At 43.2% G+C, this 19,714-nt stretch overlaps 1 protein-coding gene across 2 annotated transcripts in view; it reads right to left on the reverse strand.

Moving 5' to 3' along the window:
- Positions 1 to 15,555: 15,555 nt before the first annotated feature.
- Positions 15,556 to 19,714, reverse strand: part of LOC106561774 (disintegrin and metalloproteinase domain-containing protein 10) — a 42,481-nt gene continuing 38,322 nt past the window's right edge. Inside the window, exon 16 of one of the 2 annotated variants that reach the window (XM_045688573.1) lies at positions 15,556 to 18,479. In XM_045688573.1, coding sequence (XP_045544529.1) covers positions 18,259 to 18,479 — 221 coding nt within the window. In that variant the 3' untranslated portion in view covers positions 15,556 to 18,258. The remainder of the gene's footprint in view (positions 18,480 to 19,714) is intronic. The other variant, XM_045688574.1, reaches the window with a different exon arrangement.

Consider the following 19,714-nt stretch of genomic DNA (forward strand, 5'->3'; position numbering starts at 1 on the left):
AATTTTGACCATACACTTCATACTCCGCACATTGAAAGATAACATTTATGTATTCAAAGAAAACTGGAGAAATCCCAAACAAAAAACAACAACTGTTATGATTTACAAGTCATGAATTCTATGTACGGTCGTTAAAGAGTTTGTTGTGTAATTAACAAATAAGGCCAGAGGAGGTGTGGTATATGGCCAATATACCACGGCTAAGGGCTGTTCTTAAGCACGACGCAACGCGGAGTGCCTGGATACAGCCCTTAGCCGTGGTATATCGGTCGTATACCACAAACCCCCTTGTGCCTTATTGATATTATAAAGTGGTTACCAACGTAATTAGAGTAGTAAAACTACATGTTGTCATACCCGTGGTATACCACGGCTGTCAGCCAATCAGTATTCAGGGCTCGAAACACCCAGTATATAATATGATATTGTTTACTTGTGCTTTCGTTACATTTTTTTCATTTTTTTATTGTTGCCATGTAAATAGAATCCAAAGCACTTCAATGTGACAAATACACCGCTCAAAAAAAATAAAGGGAACACTTAAACAACACAATGTAACTCCAAGTCAATCACACTTCTGTGAAATCAAACTGTCCACTTAGGAAGCAACACTGATTGACAATAAATTTCACATGCTGTTGTGCAAATGGAATAGACAACAGGTGGAAATTATAGGCAATTAGCAAGACACCCCCAATAAAGGAGTGGTTCTGCAGGTGGGGACCACAGACCACTCAGTTCCTATGCTTCCTGGCTGGTGTTTTGGTCACTTTTGAATGCTGGCGGTGCTTTCACTCCAGTGGTAGCATGAGACGGAGTCTACAACCCACACAAGTGGCTCAGGTAGTGCAGCTCATCCAGGATGGCACATCAATGCGAGCTGTGGCAAGAAGGTTTGCTGTGTCTGTCAGCGTAGTGTCCAGAGCATGGAGGCGCTACCAGGAGACAGGCCAGTACATCAGGAGACGTGGAGGAGGCCGTAGGAGGGCAACAACCCAGCAGCAGGACCGCTACCTCCGCCTTTGTGCAAGGAGGAGCAGGAAGAGCACTGCCAGAGCCCTGCAAAATGACCTCGAAGCAGGCCACAAATGTGCATGTGTCTGCTCAAACAGTCAGAAACAGACTCCATGAGGGTGGTATGAGGGCCCGACGTCCACAGGTGGGGGTTGTGCTTACAGACCAACACCTTGCAGGACGTTTGGCATTTGCCAGAGAACACCAAGATTGGCAAATTCGCCACTGGCGCCCTGTGCTCTTCACAGATGAAAGCAGGTTCACACTGAGCACATGTGACAGACGTGACAGAGTCTGGAGACGCCGGGAGAACCGCCCTCCATGTGCTCGCCAGAGGTAGCCTGACTGCCATTAGGTACCGAGATGAGATCCTCAGACCCCTTGTGAGACCATATGCTGGTGCGGTTGGCCCTGGGTTCCTCCTGATGCAAGACAATGCTAGACCTCATGTGGCTGGAGTGTGTCAGCAGTTCCTGCAAGAGGAAGGCATTGATGCTATGGACCGGCCCGCCCGTTCCCCAGACCTGAATCCAATTGAGCACATCTGGGACATCATGTCTCGCTCCATCCACCAATGCCACGTTGCACCACAGACTGTCCAGGAGTTGGCGGATGCTTTAGTCCAGGTCTGGGAGGAGATCCCTCAGGAGACCATCCGCCACCTCATCAGGAGCATGCCCAGGCATTGTAGGGAGGTCATACAGGCACGTGGAGGCCACACACACTACTGAGCCTCATTTTGACTTGTTTTAAGGACATTACATCAAAGTTGGATCAGCCTGTAGTGTGATTTTCCACTTTCATTTTGAGTGTGACTCCAAATCCAGACCTCCATGGGTTGATAAATTGGATTTCCATTGATTATTTTTGTGTGATTTTGTTGTCAGCACATTCAACTATGTAAAGAAAAAAGTATTTAATAAGATTTTTTCTTTCATTCAGATCTAGGATGTGTTGTTTAAGTGTTCCCTTTATTTTTTTGAGCAGTATATATTCCTGTCTGTGTAAACAAATATTGTGTATATATATACAATGTGTATGTATATTATTGTACTGCTCTAGGGATGTAATTATTGTTTGGATAACCTTATTGACTACTACGTATTGATTTATACTTAACCTTGTTTTTCACTCTGTATGAAATGCCCAATGCAGAGAACAGCGGAAGGAGAATTATCATTGAATTACCACAGTGATTTATTGTAATGTTTGTTTATGTGTTAATTAATACCATAAGGGACGGGTTGCCAACTGGCGATTTGACATGAAAATAAAATGTCATTCATTCGTTACTTGGATGCTTAATAAAAAAAAAATTCAAAATGTGTGTTGTTTTATTTATTGAAGTTATCAGAGCAGCTGTTTGTGTTGTCTTTGGGCATTGACACGACAACAACCGCAGGAGTTAAGCAGAGATGAAGCCAGGCTCAGCGCAAAGCACAGACGTTTGTTGATGGACAACTCGTTGCTTAGTTGCATAAAGCCAACGCTTTTTTGCCATTCATTTAACTAGACAGACTCACAAAGGCTCCTTTTTTTGCAAAGTGAGGGAATAAACCACAAATGACTGGCTACTTGTAAAGCACCTGCAAATAAATAGGATATTATTCAAAGACCAACTTGACAAGTGATAAGTAAGAATTGCAATTTGTGAGCCATTGAATCACAAAGGCTATTATCACTGTATCATGCAATTAATGTCTCCAACTCTCCTTTGAATCCCTTTGATTATAGATTGACTAGTGGAATGTTTCGGTTTAACCCGAGGATCACAAGTGGAGCTGCAGCTGGAAGTCCTCAATCTCAAACACAGCATTCCCAAGACAAAACACTCCAGTGTTCTATCAGAAGGCTCCGGTGTTCTATCAGAAGACTCCAGTGTTCTATCAGAAGGCTCCGGTGTTCTATCAGAAGACTCCAGTGTTCTATCAGAAGGCTCCGGTGTTCTATCAGAAGACTCCAGTGTTCTATCAGAAGACTCCAGCGTTCTATCAGAAGGCTCCAGTGTTCTATCAGAAGACTCCAGTGTTCTATCAGAAGACTCCAGCGTTCTATCAGAAGGCTCCAGTGTTCTATCAGAAGACTCCAGTGTTCTATCACAAGGCTCCAGTGTTCTATCAGAAGACTCCAGTGTTCTATCAGAAGGCTCCAGTGTTCTATCAGAAGGCTCCAGTGTTCTATCAGAAGACTCCAGTGTTCTATCAGAAGGCTCCAGTGTTCTATCAGAAGACTCCGGTGTTCTATCAGAAGACTCCAGTGTTCTATCAGAAGGCTCCAGTGTTCTATCAGAAGACTCCAGTGTTCTATCAGAAGACTCCAGTGTTCTATCAGAAGGCTCCGGTGTTCTATCAGAAGACTCCGGTGTTCTATCAGAAGACTCCAGTGTTCTATCACAAGGCTCCAGTGTTCTATCAGAAGGCTCCAGTGTTCTATCAGAAGACTCCAGTGTTCTATCAGAAGGCTCCAGTGTTCTATCAGAAGGCTCCAGTGTTCTATCAGAAGGCTCCAGTGTTCTATCAGAAGGCTCCAGTGTTCTATCAGAAGACTCCAGTGTTCTATCAGAAGGCTCCAGTGTTCTATCAGAAGACTCCAGTGTTCTATCAGAAGGCTCCAGTGTTCTATCAGAAGGCTCCGGTGTTCTATCAGAAGACTCCGGTGTTCTATCAGAATGCTCCAGTGTTCTATCAGAAGACTCCGGTGTTCTATCAGAAGACTCCAGTGTTCTATCAGAAGACTCCAGTGTTCTATCAGAAGGCTCCAGTGTTCTATCAGAAGGCTCCGGTGTTCTATCAGAAGGCAGTCAGGTTGTATAGGAGGTACTTTGGCTATGAATAGGTCTACGTTGGCCTACCATACAACGTCTTTTTTATTTGATTTAACTAGGTAAGTCAGTTAAGAACACATTCTTATTTAGAATGACTGCCTACCAAAAGGCAAAAGGCCTCCTGCGGGGACAGGGGATTAAAAAAATACAAATATAGGACAAAACACACATCACGACAAGAGACAACACAACACCACATAAAGACAACAACACAGCATGGCAGCAACACAACATGACATCAACATGGCAGCAACACAACATGACATCAACATGGCAGCAAGACAACATGACATCAACATGGCAGCAACATGGCAGCAAGACAACATGACATCAACATAACATCAACATGGCAGCAAGACAACATGACATCAACATGGCAGCAACATGGCAGCAAGACAACATGACATCAACATGGCAGCAAAAAACAACATGGCAGCAAGACAACATAACATCAACATGGCAGCAAGACAACATAACATCAACATAACATCAACATGGCAGCAAGACAACATGACATCAACATGGCAGCAACATGGCAGCAAGACAACATGACATAAACATGGCAGCAACATGGCAGCAAGACAACATGACATCAACATGGCAGCAAGACAACATGACATCAACATGGCAGCAACATGGCAGCAAGACAACATAACATCAACATGGCAGCAACATGGCAGCAAGACAACATAACATCAACATGGCAGCAAGACAACATAACATCAACATAACATCAACATGGCAGCAAGACAACATAACATCAACATGGCAGCAACATGGCAGCAAGACAACATAACATCAACATGGCAGCAACACAACATAACATCAAAGGAGCAACATGGCAGCAAGACAACATAACATCAACATGGCAGCAACATGGCAGCAAGACAACATAACATCAACATGGCAGCAACATGGCAGCAAGACAACATAACATCAACATGGCAGCAAGACAACATAACATCAACATAACATCAACATGGCAGCAAGACAACATGACATCAACATGGCAGCAACATGGCAGCAAGACAACATGACATCAACATGGCAGCAACATGGCAGCAAGACAACATGACATCAACATGGCAGCAACATGGCAGCAAGACAACATAACATCAACATGGCAGCAACATGGCAGCAAGACAACATAACATCAACATGGCAGCAACACAACATAACATCAACATGGCAGCAACATGGCAGCAAGACAACATAACATCAACATGGCAGCAACATGGCAGCAAGACAACATAACATCAACATGACATCAACATGGCAGCAAGACAACATGACATCAACATGGCAGCAACACAACATGACATCAACATGGCAGCAAGACAACATGACATCAACATGGCAGCAAGACAACATGACATCAACATGGCAGCAAGACAACATGACATCAACATGGCAGCAACACAACATAACAACAACATGGCAGCAACATGGCAGCAAGACAACATAACAACAACATGGCAGCAACACAACATGGCAGCAACATGGCAGCAAGACAACATAAGTATCATGGTAGAAGAGGCCTCTTTTGTTTATTGAATCTATACTATTATTATTTGTATTGTACTTGACATCTAAATAGTCCCCATTCATTCATTCATTCATTCATTCATTCATTCATTCATTCATTGACACAGGTTCAGCAGAAGCCCCAGTATCCTGGGTGATAGCCTGGTCAAGATCTCCTACTGCTGGGTCTCTGGAGGAGAAAGCAGTGACTTTTCCCACGCTGCCATTGCATACCAGAAGGCTGGCAGGAGGGATGATGCAGCAATGGCCCAGAGAGAGACGGCCAGATACTCTATACTGGGTGAGAAGGCATCTAAGAGACTGCTGCAGAGGTGTCCTCAGGACACAGGGAGGAAGTTAGTTCTTCACCAGTTAGGTGATACAGTACTGATTACGCGTTCCTCCATGTCTTCTTCACCAGTTAGGTGATACAGTACTGATTACGCGTTCCTCCATGTCTTCTTCACCAGTTAGGTGATACAGTACTGATTACGCGTTCCTCCATGTCTTCTTCACCAGTTAGGTGATACAGTACTGATTACGCGTTCCGCCATGTCTTCTTCACCAGTTAGGTGATACAGTACTGATTACGCGTTCCTCCATGTCTTCTTCACCAGTTAGGTGATACAGTACTGATTACGCGTTCCTCCATGTCTTCTTCACCAGTTAGGTGATACAGTACTGATTACGCGTTCCTCCATGTCTTCTTCACCAGTTAGGTGATACAGTACTGATTACGCGTTCCTCCATGTCTTCTTCACCAGTTAGGTGATACAGTACTGATTACGCGTTCCTCCATGTCTTCTTCACCAGTTAGGTGATACAGTACTGATTACGCGTTCCTCCATGTCTTCTTCACCAGTTAGGTGATACAGTACTGATTACGCGTTCCTCCATGTCTTCTTCACCAGTTAGGTGATACAGTACTGATTACGCGTTCCTCCATGTCTTCTTCACCAGTTAGGTGATACAGTACTGATTACGCGTTCCTCCATGTCTTCTTCACCAGTTAGGTGATACAGTACTGATTACGCGTTCCTCCATGTCTTCTTCACCAGTTAGGTGATACAGTACTGATTACGCGTTCCTCCATGTCTTCTTCACCCTTTCTCCTTTTCTAGCAGGTTGTGATGTGCATAAATTAGAAAAATGAATTCTGCATGTAACAAGGTCGTTACTCTCATGTCCCTCAGGGCAGCTATTGACTGACGTGGGACTTCACCACTGTTCCCTGGGTCAGTTCAGCCAGGCAGTGACCTGTTTTTACCGAGGCACTGGCAGATGGCACTACCCAGACAACACCGGTAGACTGTCTCATGCAGACTACACACAGTCTTCTTCTGAGAAGTGGGCTACTGCAGAACCTAGTGGCCATCTACAGCGTTCAGGGTCTCTACCCTTATCACACTGGGTCTGCGCGCCTGTTTGGTACAGAGGTCCTCTCACACACATACACTGGGACCAGTTTGGTCCTTCGAGGTTGAATCACTAATAGTGCTGTTAATGCACGGAACTGATGGATATTACAACTATAAGCCACAGCCTAAAATAAAACCTTAAACCTAAACCAGTCCTCAACATGAATCATGATCACGGCAGCTATTAGGTAACTCAGTTGATTGTTTTGCACATCCCTATAGGTGCCTCAGACCAGTGGAGAAGACAGGGGAGCCTGGGTAACCTAGCCTATTCTTACAGCCGCATGGACAACTACCAACCAGAGGTTCTGGAGACCTTCAGAATAGCAGGTAGATATCAGTATCAAAAGGCCTAAAGTTATAAAGTTACTTTCACCAGGAGATAGAAAAGCATTTTTTTTTTTTTTTTTATTGTTGCTTTAAATATGAAAAGTTATGTGTTTTTTGTCCCACCACTCACAGGAGATGTTCAGGGCCAGAGGCTGACATATGAAGATCTGGACTGGCTTCTAATCACTCCTGTCCGGGGAACAGTCCAGCACCCATTAGCATCTCCCAAACCCAGTGAAGATCTGGGCTGGCTTCTATTCACTCCTGTCCGGGGAACAGTCCAGCACCCATTACCATCTCCCAAACCCAGTACTCAGTATAGAACTCTGCCAGGAGAACCAGAAGTAGTGTGTTTATTCTTAGCCTGGGTACCAGTCAGTTTGTGCTAATATTCCACTCCTTGTTTTCAGTGTCATAAAGCCAAACATATGACAGAAGGAAAGTCCTTTGATACATTTTTTTTTATTTAACTAGGCAAGTCAGTCAAGAACAAATTCTTATTTATAATGACGGCCTAGGATCAGTGGGTTAACTGCCTTGTTCAGGGGGCAGAACGACAGATTTTTACCTCAGGGATTCAATCTTGCAACCTTTCAGTTACTAGTCCAAAGCTCTAACCACTAGGCTACCTGCCGCCCCAGGTAGCCATTTGTTTCCCCATTCCTCTTCTTGCCTCCGCTCCTCCATTACCTTCGACATTTTTCAAAAGCAGGCAAAGACGGAGGACACAAGCAGTCGAGGAAAACCAAATTGAGATCCTCCCCAGAAAGTGTAAGGTTAGCACAAAACAGGTCTGGGGTTTCATGCTAATTTGTTCTGTGGAATATGACCAGACCAGCTCAGTCTCTGTACACCAGTTCAGTAGATACATAATGAACAACTAGATGCATGGCACTGTACTGCTGCTCCTACTAGACTGTTTATTGAACCTACTCAACTGTTGTGGGTGAAAGTTCATTCAGTCACATTGCCAACAGCCAATCACTGTATTGAGGATCTGTATTGACAATCAATGACACAGCACACGTCCTGGTATGTGCTATGGGCCCGGGGGTTTCCATGAAGAAAAAAAACACACAGTATGGACACGACCCTATAGGTTTCTGTTACGTCATGATTTACAATACATAATGTACGTCAGAAATTAGAATGACATCAGTGGTAATACCCGCTCTATGGTATAGATATCTAGGAGATTGTGGTTTTAGGGTTGAAAGGATCTGGCCAGGTGTCTCCCCAAATAAAAACATACAAGACGGGCCAAAACTCAGATTTGTCTTCCCATTAATAATACCGTCAGTCTCAGATTGTCTTTTAAAGACAGTCAGTCTCATATTGTATTCCCATTATAAAAGACAGTCAGTCTCAGATTGTATTCCCATTATAAAAGACAGTCAGTCTCAGATTGTATTCCCATTATAAAAGACAGTCAGTCTCAGATTGTATTCCCATTATAAAAGACAGTCAGTCTAGATTTATTATTAAAAGACAGTCAGTCTCAGATTGTATTCCCATTATAAAAGACAGTCAGTCTCAGATTGTATTCCCATTATAAAAGACAGTCAGTCTCATTGTATTCCCATTATAAAAGACAGTCAGTCTCAGATTGTATTCCCATTATAAAAGACAGTCAGTCTCAGATTGTATTCCCATTATAAAAGACAGTCAGTCTCAGATTGTATTCCCATTATAAAAGACAGTCAGTCTCATATTGTATTCCCATTATAAGACAGTCAGTCTCAGATTGTATTCCCATTAAAAACACTGTCAGTTTCAGATTGTCTTTTAAAGACAGTCAGTCTCAGATTGTATTCCCATTATAAAGACAGTCAGTCTCATTGTATTCCCATTAAAAAGACAGTCAGTCTCATTGTATTCCCATTAAAAAGACCGTCAGTCTCAGATTGTATTCCCATTAAAAAGACGGTCAGTCTCAGATTGTATTCCCATTAAAAAGACCGTCAGTCTCATTGTATTCCAATTAAAAAGACAGCCAGTCTCAGATTGTATTCCCATTAAAAAGACCGTCAGTCCATTCTTGAATTGTGTAGAAATGACAACGGAACACCAATAGAAGAGCTGATGAACATTCAAAAAGACAAAAACAGTGAATCCTGGATCCTGTTTATTTTGAACGAGTCTTTTAATTTTAATTAATGCATTTCAAGTACTCCAAAAAATTACATCTCTTTGCACAATACATTTTTTGAAATTTTTTGTAAAAATGTTCAAAGTGAACAACATTTTTTGATACTGTATAAAACACAGTGAACATTAAAAATCAGACAGTAGTTTTTACTTTTTAATCATCTTGTGTTCTTTCGGCCTACATCATTTCACCTACAACATTTTCAACTCAATTTTTGACATTTCAGTGCATGTTTTATATCTAGAAACTTTTCTCATTTTTTTTTTTACCATGAAGATTCCAAATAAAAAATAAAGTAACATTTTTCTGGCATTATTTCTTGTGTTGTTGTTCTTCTAATCCAAACCATGCCACAGGAGAACAGACACAATGAAATGACAATGAATAAAAGACTTTAGGATGCGTTTGTAAATTCACTCTGGAGTGACAGAGAGCGGCCAGAGTGCCGCTCTCTGAGCGTCCGTAAATTGAGAGCGTTTCGGCTGACGGAGCGTTCAGAGCGCGTATCTGGCGGAGGAGAACGGTTGATCCAAGCGTTCTGGCCTCACAACGACAGTCAAACGCACAAGCTAACCATCTAAAATGAGCTAGCGTGCTAGCTACTTCCAGACAAAAATGAGAGAACACCTCACTCTGACCATTTTACTCGCCCTAGAAGAGCTGGTTAGGATTTTTTTTCTTCATGTTATCCAGAGCGTTGGTGACAATTTAATTACGCTTTTTGACTGACCTTTAATGACAGATTCAGCAGTTATTCTGCGCTCTGACACAATCAGACGGGAGTGCTCTGAAATCGGAGTAGATAGCCAGAGCGAATTTACGAACTCACAGTTAGTCCATCACAATTAATTGTTTTTAACATTTTCATGATGTTGGAGAAAAAAAGGAAAAAAAATTGTACATATATTTAAAATGAATCCCATTTCAATTAGCACAGATAAAAACATAACTCAGAAAAGTTGCTAACACTTTATTTGAAGGGTACATAAATAAGGACTTTATAACATTCATAAACCATATACATAACATTCATAAGCAGTGTGTAAGTATTTAATATGAATGTGTAATTTATGATTTATGAATGTTATGTAATACTTATATAAGTACCCTTCAAATCAAGTGTTACTGAGAAGGGGAGTGTTTATCACATACACTACATGGCCAAAAGTATGTGGACACCTGCTCGTCCAACATCTCGTTCCAAAATCATGGGCATTAATATGGAGTTGGTCCCCTCATTTGCTGCTATAACAGACTCCACTCTTCTGGAAAGGTTTTCCACTAGATGTTGAAACATTGGTCTGGGGACTTGCTTCCATTCAGCCACAAGAGCATTAGAGAGGTTGGGCACTGACGTTCGGCGATTAGGCCTGGCTCGCATTCGGCGTTCATCCCAAAAGGTGTTTGATGGGATTGAGGTCAGGGCTCTGTGCAGGCCAGTCAAGTTATTCCACACCGATCTTGACAATAATTTCAGTATGAACCTCGCTTTTCTGAAACAGGAAAGGGTTGCCACAAAGTTGGAAGCACAGAATCGTCTAGAATGTCATTGTATGCTGTAGCGTTAAGATTTCCCTTCACTGGAACTAAGGGGCCTAGCCCGAACCATGAAAAATTGCCCCAGACCATTATTCCTCCTCCACCAAACTTTACAGTTGGAACTATGCATTGGGGCAGGTAGCGTTCTCCTGGTAGCCGGCAAACACAGATTCATCCGTCGGACTGCCAGATGGTGAAGTGTGATTCATCACTCCAGAGAACGTGTTTCCATCACTCCAGAGTCCAATGGTGGTGAGCTTTACACCCCTCCAGCCGACGCTGCTCGGCCATGGGAACCCATTGCATGAAGCTCCCGACGAACAGAGGCAGTTTGGAACTCGGTAGTGAGTGTTGCAACCAAGGACAGACGATTTTAACGCACTACACGCTTCAACACTCAGCAGTCCCGTTCTGTGAGCGTGTGTGGCCTACCACTTCACGGCTGAGCCATTGTTGCTCCTAAACGTTTCCACCTCACAATAACAGCACTTTCAAGCAGGGCAGAAATTTGACGAACTGACTTTCTGGAAAGGTGGCATCCTATGACGGTGCCATGTTGAAAGTCACTGAGATCTTCAGTAAGGCCATTCTACTGCCAATGTTTGTGGCTGAAATAGCCAAATCCTCAAGTTTGAAGGGAGAGGGGGGTCCACATACTGTTGTATATATAGTGGATGAACATCTCTGAACAGTTTCTCTGGATTTACAATACAAAAAAAAAAGAAAGTAACAGACATATCAAAATTCAAATTTTTATCTTCAAATAAAAACTCCCAAGTACTGTACAAGTTTACAAGGAAATAAGTCTGGGTTAGTGAGTGTACCGTGAGTGTACTGTGAGTGTACTAGCCAGTAGTATGGTTTTTAAAACGGCTTCATTTTCTACAGAAAAACTCCATGATGAGTTTAGCAATCATTTATTCAGCAATGTGACATACAGGATTCAATGTGAGAAAGTCCCCTACAGAGACCATGACTGTTTTCACACAACCGAGCCGAGCCGAGCCAAAGCAAGATATACTGCCCTGGCCTGGTTACACATCCACCATCGTTGCTAGAAAGGACCATGTGAAAATAACAGTTGGAGTCAGCACGATAGTGTGAAAAGGGTTTACGTGTGATCATGACCCAGAACAGGAAAGCAAGTCAGTTAGCTTTGAATCTGTTTACATGATCTAGGCCAGGGATGGCCACCACAGATCAAATCCCCCCTCCCCCCCCAAAAAAAATATAAACTTAAATGTTAAGTTAGAATGGTAGAATACACAAGGTCCAATTTCTAAATGTGGTTTTGTATCAGCAGTTTATATCTTGTTATGTCAGTCACTCAATTAGCCCATGGCAGAAACAAAAATAAAATATTTGATTGGTAAGGTAGTCTAGCCATGGTCAAATTACCGACCCGGGGGGGGGGGGGGGACGACCCCATTGATTTTGTTAGTCACTTTCACTCAGATATATTTAAAACGGAAAACATTTCTCTCCACCCTATGGCAAAATGAGCAGAATTGCAGGAAATAGCAAAAGGTGCATGTACTTAACCACAAATGGCTCGTTTGCTAAAGGTCGCCGTATTGTACATTTTCCTACATTACTCTTTTAAATGTATCAGCTTTAGCACAATATACATTCTTCCATCTTTATGCAACTTCGCCATTTGGCTGTAAAAGTGCAAATGTTTCTCTTCGCCACCATAGCAAAATGAGTAGAATTACTTAAAATGTACTAATAGCACTTTTTTTATCTTCTCTCCACCCCATGGTAAATTGTGTAGAATTACAGAAAACTTTCTTTAAAAACTGCAACATTGTCTACGCCCCATAGCAAAATGTGTAGAATTGCAGGAAATTAACTCTAAAAACGAAAAAAATAAAAAAAAGAATTCTCTCTGCTGTCAAGTTGGGGAGGGGTGGGCGCTAAAATGTTTTGCTCGCAAAGGTGGCCCCCCCCCCCCCCCCGAACAAAATTTCACTTAGGGACCCAAAAAGGCTAGGGCCGGCACAGACTGTATGAATCAGCGTTTGAGCGTTTTTTAGTGTGGGTACACAGACCAGAGAGCCACTGCCGCCCCTCATGAGGAGTTTAGATTTTGTGGCTCCCACCACCTCATCAAAAGTTGCCCATCCCTGATCTAGGCTGTTCTAAAAATCAACCTAGTCCACTGCCTTTGTAGTATTAAGGGCAGGAGTAAACACCGGAGGTCAAACAGTCCCGCTACCAGCCTCCTCTTTCTTTAGACGTTGCATCAACGAACGGTCACGTACCACATCATTGACAGTGTCGTCAGGCACCAGTTGCTATAACATATGGTAACAACTTCTATGGTCAGTCATAGTCAAAATCACTGTTTGGTATGACAATTACACCACAGGAGTTAGCCAGACAGCACAAACTGTTCTGGGACCAGGCTATGAGTCTTCCATTCGTCCATTCAAACTAGCGGATGGCTTTTAGAGAGCTTCTTACTGGTTTTTCCTACATAAAAGTAAAGATAAAAATATAAAGACTCGTTCATAAAGTATGGCACAACAACACTCATGTTAACTAATGTAAAGGGTCACAGTGACACTCATCTCTGTAGGGGACACAGTCTTTTAACAGAACAGGGTCATGTTCATTAGGGCACACAGCAAAAAAAAAAACATTTTTACAACGAAAAACAAAACAAACAAAAAAAGGTTTTAAAAAAAACATTTTTGCAACGCCCCCCCCCCCCAAAAAATACAAATAAAAAATAAAAACCGTGTTTCTTATTGGAATAGCCCAGGTTCCCCGTTGCATTCTGTTTTCTTCCGTTTGGTGCCTAAATCAACACAACCCAATCATCCACACACATTTTTACAGGGCAAGTGATCAATGCACGGGGGGAAAAAATGACCATTCAATCCAGAGACTAGCTCTAAAAAACAAAAGTGTTTGGTCATAGTGGACAATGAGAATATGTGATCGTCTTGGAATAACTCCTGTTTGTTCTAGTGGTTAAAGTACCTAGCTAAAATCAACCCCCAGCTATCATAGGAACATGGATCAGTTATGATTAATTGTGTAACAGACAAAATATTACAGACCTTACAGCCTAGTAGTCAATCAACAATGGTCACATTTAAATAAAGAAAAACATGACTACATGGCCACATCGTAGATTGTCAGACTTTTGATCTGAAAATTAACTAATGTCTTTTTATTCTCATTTTTTTTCTTCCATTATTGGAATTGATTTTCGATTTATTTCCACACTCATGTAAACCTAGAAATGTGTCATTAATAGCCTCTCTGTACTAAAGTAAGTGTACATACGAAATGGCACCCTAAGACCTACAGTTGGAGTCGGAAGTTTACATACACCTTAGCCAAATACATTTAAACTCAGTTTTTCCACAATTCCTGACATTTAATCGTAGTAAAAATTCCCTGTCTTAGGTCAGTTAGGATCACCACTTTATTTTAAGAATGTGAAATGTCAGAATAATAGCTGATGTATTTCAGCTTTTATTTCTTTCATCACATTCCCAGTGGGTCAGAAGTTTACATACACTCAATTAGTATTTGGTAGCATTGCCTTTAAATTGTTTAACTTGGGTCAAACGTTTTGGGTAGCCTTCCACAAGCTTCCCACAATAAGTTGGGTGAATTTTGGCCCATTCCTCCTGACAGAGCTGGTGTAACTGAGTCAGGTTTCTAGGCCCCCTTGCTCACAAATGCTTTTTCAGTTCTGCCCACAAATTGTCTACAGGATTGAGGTCAGGGCTTTGTGATGGCCACTCCAATACCTTGACTTTGTTGTCCTTAAGCCATTTTGCCACAACTTTGGAAGTGTGCTTGGGGTCATTGTCCATTTGGAAGACCCATTTGCCACCAAGCTTTAACTTCCTGACTGATGTCTTGAGATGTTGCTTGAATTTATCCACATAATTTTCCTTCCTCATGATGCCATCTATTTTGTGAAATGCACCAGTCCCTCCTGCAGCAAAGCACCCCCACAACATGATGCTGCCACCCCCGTGCTTCACGGTTGGGATGGTGTTCTTCGGCTTGCAAGCCTCTCCATTTTTCCTGCAAACATAACGATGGTCATTGTGGCCAAACAGTTCTATTTTTGTTTCATCAGACCAGAGGACATTTCTCCAAAAAGTACAATCTTTGTCCCCATGTGCAGTTGCAAACCGTAGTCTGGCTTTTTTTGGGGCAGTTTTGGAGCAGTGGCTTCTTCCTTTGCTGAGCGGCCTTTCAGGTTATGTCGATATAGGACTCGTTTTACTGTGGATATAGATACTTTTGTACCCGTTTCCTCCAGCATCTTCACAAGGTCCTTTACTGTTGTTCTGGGATTGATTTGCTCTTTTCGCACCAAAGTACGTTCATCTCTAGGAGACAGAACGCGTCTCCTTCCTGAGCGGTATGACGGCTACGTGGTCCCATGGTGTTTATACTAGCGTACTATTGTTTGTACAGATGGACGTGGTACCTTCAGGCGTTTGGAAATTGCTCCAAGGATGAACCAGACTTGTGGAGGTCTACAATTTTTTTTCTGAGGTCTTGGCTGATTTCTTTTGAGGCACTGAGTTTGAAGGTAGGCCTTGAAATACATCCACAGGTACACCTCCAATTGACGTAAAATGATGTCAGTTAGCCTATCAGAAGCTTATAAAGCCATGACATAATTTTCGGGAATTTTCCAAGTTGTTTAAAGGCACAGTCAACTTAGTGTATGTAAACTTCTGACCCACTGGAATTGTGATACAGTGAAATAATCTGTCTGTAAACAATTGTTGGAAAAATGACTTGTGTCATGCACAAAGCAGATGTCCTAACCGACTTGCCAAAACTATAGTTTGTTAAAAATACATTTGTGGAGTGGTTGAAAAATAAGTTTTAATGACTCCAACCTAACTGTATGTAAACTTCCAACTTCAACTGTATATAGTGCACTAGTTTGGACCAGGGATAAATAGAGAATAGGGTGATATTTTGGATGCACCCTATGCCAAGCTTAGCCTGCCTTCAGTGACCTGACAGGCAGAATCAGCTTTTAATTAGTGGTTATTTGTTAGATTTATTCTACTGCATCAAAACGTATATAAAAAAAGAAAAAAACTGGGACAAAACAAAAAAGTGTGTAAAAACTAAAAGTGAACTTCCCTTTCCTTTCTATCACGACGAGACCAGAACAAGTTGTTACGTCACGACGAGACCAGAAACAAGTTGTTAGCAAAAATACCAGATGAAGAGATGAGGGAGCTCTTGAACGTCACAAAAGGTCAAAGGTGAGAAGTAGTGAGATATGGTGGTGACCTTATGTTCTACCGCTGGAACCTCTGGAACCTAAACACTATGAGAATTCCATCCATAGGATTCCATGATTGCAGCAAAAGGAGAACTTGATTGCTGAAATGCTGTCAAAATTCCCAACTTCAGTGTCCAGAGTCCAGAGAACTTACCCATAGACTTTTCCAGATACCATCATTTGTGTTACTGTCCTGAGAGTACAGTACTAACCAAAAACAGTAAAGAATCATATGTACATTTACAGTAGAAGAAATAGTTGTGTTTTTTCACTCATGTTATGTTACACTGAAATCTTTACAGACAGACTGTCAGTCAGAGACAGACAGACAGGTCAGAGAGTCTGCACGGAGAAACAAAGCCTTGTGTCTTTTTGCTGCTTAGTTTGAAACGTTGTGTCGTAATCACAAGTCCAGCAAATCTCTTTAATTTCTGGCTAAGATGGCTGACAAAACATTTCAACCAACCAGGAGCCTAGGAACATATGTGTGTTCTCACTCAGCAGCAGGGACTTTGCAAATGAAAAGAGAGAAAAAAAACACATGACTAAAGCTACATGTGATGAAACCATTCCTCCACTCCTTGGAACTCTATTAAAATAAATGAGAGAAAAAAAAATGCAATGTCTGATGGTCACTTCCACTCCACACTGCACGGCTGATGGTCACTTCCACTCCACACTGCACGGCTGATGGTCACTTCCACTCCACACTGCACGGCTGATGGTCACTTCCACTCCACACTGCACGGCTGATGGTCACTTCCACTCCACACTGCACGGCTGATGGTCACTTCCACTCCACACTGCACGGCTGATGGTCACTTCCACTCCACACTGCACGGCTGATGGTCAATTCCACTCCACAGAATGACAAAATGGCGGATGGTCAACTAAAATGGTGGATCTCACTCCCACAGCGAGAGAGCCCCGAGTGGTGGTCGTTGAAGGAGGTCTTTATTTGAAGAGGTCAGAGGTGCTGCAGCCCCAGTGGTGGTCGTTAGAGAGGGTCTTTATGTGAAGAGGTCAGAGGTGCTGCAGCCCCAGTGGTGGTCGTTAGAGAGGGTCTTTATGTGAAGAGGTCAGAGGTGCTGCAGCCCCAGTGGTGGTCGTTAGAGAGGGTCTTTATGTGAAGAGGTCAGAGGTGCTGCAGCCCCAGTGGTGGTCGTTAGAGAGGGTCTTTATGTGAAGAGGTCAGAGGTGCTGCAGCCCCAGTGGTGGTCGTTAGAGAGGGTCTTTATGTGAAGAGGTCAGAGGTGCTGCAGCCCCAGTGGTGGTCGTTAGAGAGGGTCTTTATGTGAAGAGGTCAGAGGTGCTGCAGCCCCAGTGGTGGTCGTTAGAGAGGGTCTTTATGTGAAGAGGTCAGAGGTGCTGCAGCCCCAGTGGTGGTCGTTAGAGAGGGTCTTTATGTGAAGAGGTCAGAGGTGCTGCAGCCCCAGTGGTGGTCGTTAGAGAGGGTCTTTATGTGAAGAGGTCAGAGGTGCTGCAGCCCCAGTGGTGGTCGTTAGAGAGGGTCTTTATGTGAAGAGGTCAGAGGTGCTGCAGCCCCAGTGGTGGTCGTTAGAGAGGGTCTTTATGTGAAGAGGTCAGAGGTGCTGCAGCCCCAGTGGTGGTCGTTGGAGAGGGTCTTTATGTGAAGAGGTCAGAGGTGCTGCAGCCCCAGTGGTGGTCGTTGGAGAGGGTCTTTATGTGAGCTTTCTCAACTCCGTCCTGTTTGTCTGTTTGTAGATGGAGGGTCTGACGTACGGGGATGGTAAACAACCAGTTTAGGTTGTTCTTTGGGTGGAGTGAAGCACGTGTTTTATCCCACTGTTAGGTGTAAACCGGTGGGATTTGAAGCCGGGTCTCCCACGTGGCAACACAACACCTTAACCATTAGATAATGAGGACATCCTAAAAAAAAAAGTGTATAAAAACTAAAAAAGTGTGGTTCCCTTATCTTTCCCTCAATTCCGTCTATCCTAAATCATTAAAACATCTAAGAAAATCCTCTTGGTTTAATGGTTAAGATGTGGGATTTCCACCCTGGAGACATGGGTTCAAATACCCCCCCAAAAAATGGGTTCAAATCTCAATCCCAGCAGTGACATAGATAGGCACAAGGAGGAGCCAAGGCAAGGCAAGGAGCAGTCGACGGAGGGAGCAGCGTTCCCACCCCGAACCCCAGCGTCTCAGCAGCTCAGCGTCTCATCTGACCCATCTGGTAGTTTTCTCTGGGCTGGCCCTGGCTGCGGTGGTGCCTCTGGGGCTGGGGTTGGCGTGAGGGCTGCTGCCGCTGGCCCCCAGAGACAGGGCGGTGCTGGCCGTGACTGACATCTCCGTGGTGGGACTGGGACTGGTGAACCTGGGCATCTCTGGCCTCCCTGGCGTGCTGCTGGGCTCTCCTCCTCTTCAACGTGCCTGGGGTAAGAGGGAGAGAGAGGTTTAGTCTAGCACAGTGGTCAATAACCAGTCGATCCCAATTGACTGGTTGATCACCAAACATTTCTGTAGAAAAACAAACGATAAAGCCTTGCATTCAATTTTTGTATATTATTTTCACACTATTGGCGGTAGGTGCACTTGATTCAGCAGCCCTAGTGCCAGGAAGGCAAAGTGTTCCCATTTTGAACCAGTTCCTGTGTCTGAAGGTAGAACTCTGCCTACCCGGGAGGCCCAGAGAGCAAATCAAGTGCACCTATAGTCCTACCGCTGAGCAGTCTGATATCTCAGATCACCTGGTCTGCACAGTTTCCTCAAACCAGACGCTGTAAAAAAAACTACACAGCAGAGTTGATACTGTGAGATTAAAACGTTTCAGACCACGACTAGAGAGAGACTCAACGAATAAAGCAAAGAGCTGCTGTTTTTATGAGTAACTTCATGTTTAAGTTGCTATTCAGCACTGTCAACACCTTGTTCAACACTTTTATAAGCCATAAAATGCACATTTTCCCTACTTCCACTCAAGCTACAACTAACACTGCAGCAGCATGTGTATAGCAACGTGTTTCCATAAGCTTTGTTGTCGATAAACTTGTGTTGTTGTACTGAACTAAAATATAAATGAAACATGTAAATGTTGGTCCCATGTTTCATGAGCTGAAATTAAAGATCCCAGAAATGTTCCCTACGCAAAAAAAGCTTATTTCTCTCAAATTTTGAGCACAAATTTGTTTACATCCCTGTTAGTGAGCATTTCTCCTTTGCCAAGATAATCCATCCACCTGACAGGTGTGGCATATCAAGAAGCTGATTAAACAGTATGATTATTACACAGGTGCATCTTGTGCTGGGGACAATAAAAGGCTTCTCTAAAATGTTGTGTCACACAACACAATGCCACCGATGTCTCAAGTTGAGGGAATGTGCAATTGGCATGCTGACTGCATGAATGTCCACCAGAGCTGTTGTCAGAGAATCTAATGTTCATTTCTCTACCATAAGCCGCCTCCAACGTCGTTTTAGAGAATTTGGCAGTAGGTCCAACCGACCTCACAGACCACGTGTAACCACGCCAGCCCAGGACCTCCACATCCGGTTTCTTCACCTGCGGGATCGTCTGAGACCAGCCACCAAGACAACTGATGGAACTGTGGATTTGCACAACTGAAGAATTTCTGCACAAACAGTCAGAAACCGTCTCAGGGAAGCTC

This window comes from Salmo salar, chromosome ssa10 (genome assembly GCF_905237065.1).
Source record: "Salmo salar chromosome ssa10, Ssal_v3.1, whole genome shotgun sequence".
NCBI classification, from domain to species: Eukaryota; Metazoa; Chordata; class Actinopteri; order Salmoniformes; family Salmonidae; genus Salmo; species Salmo salar.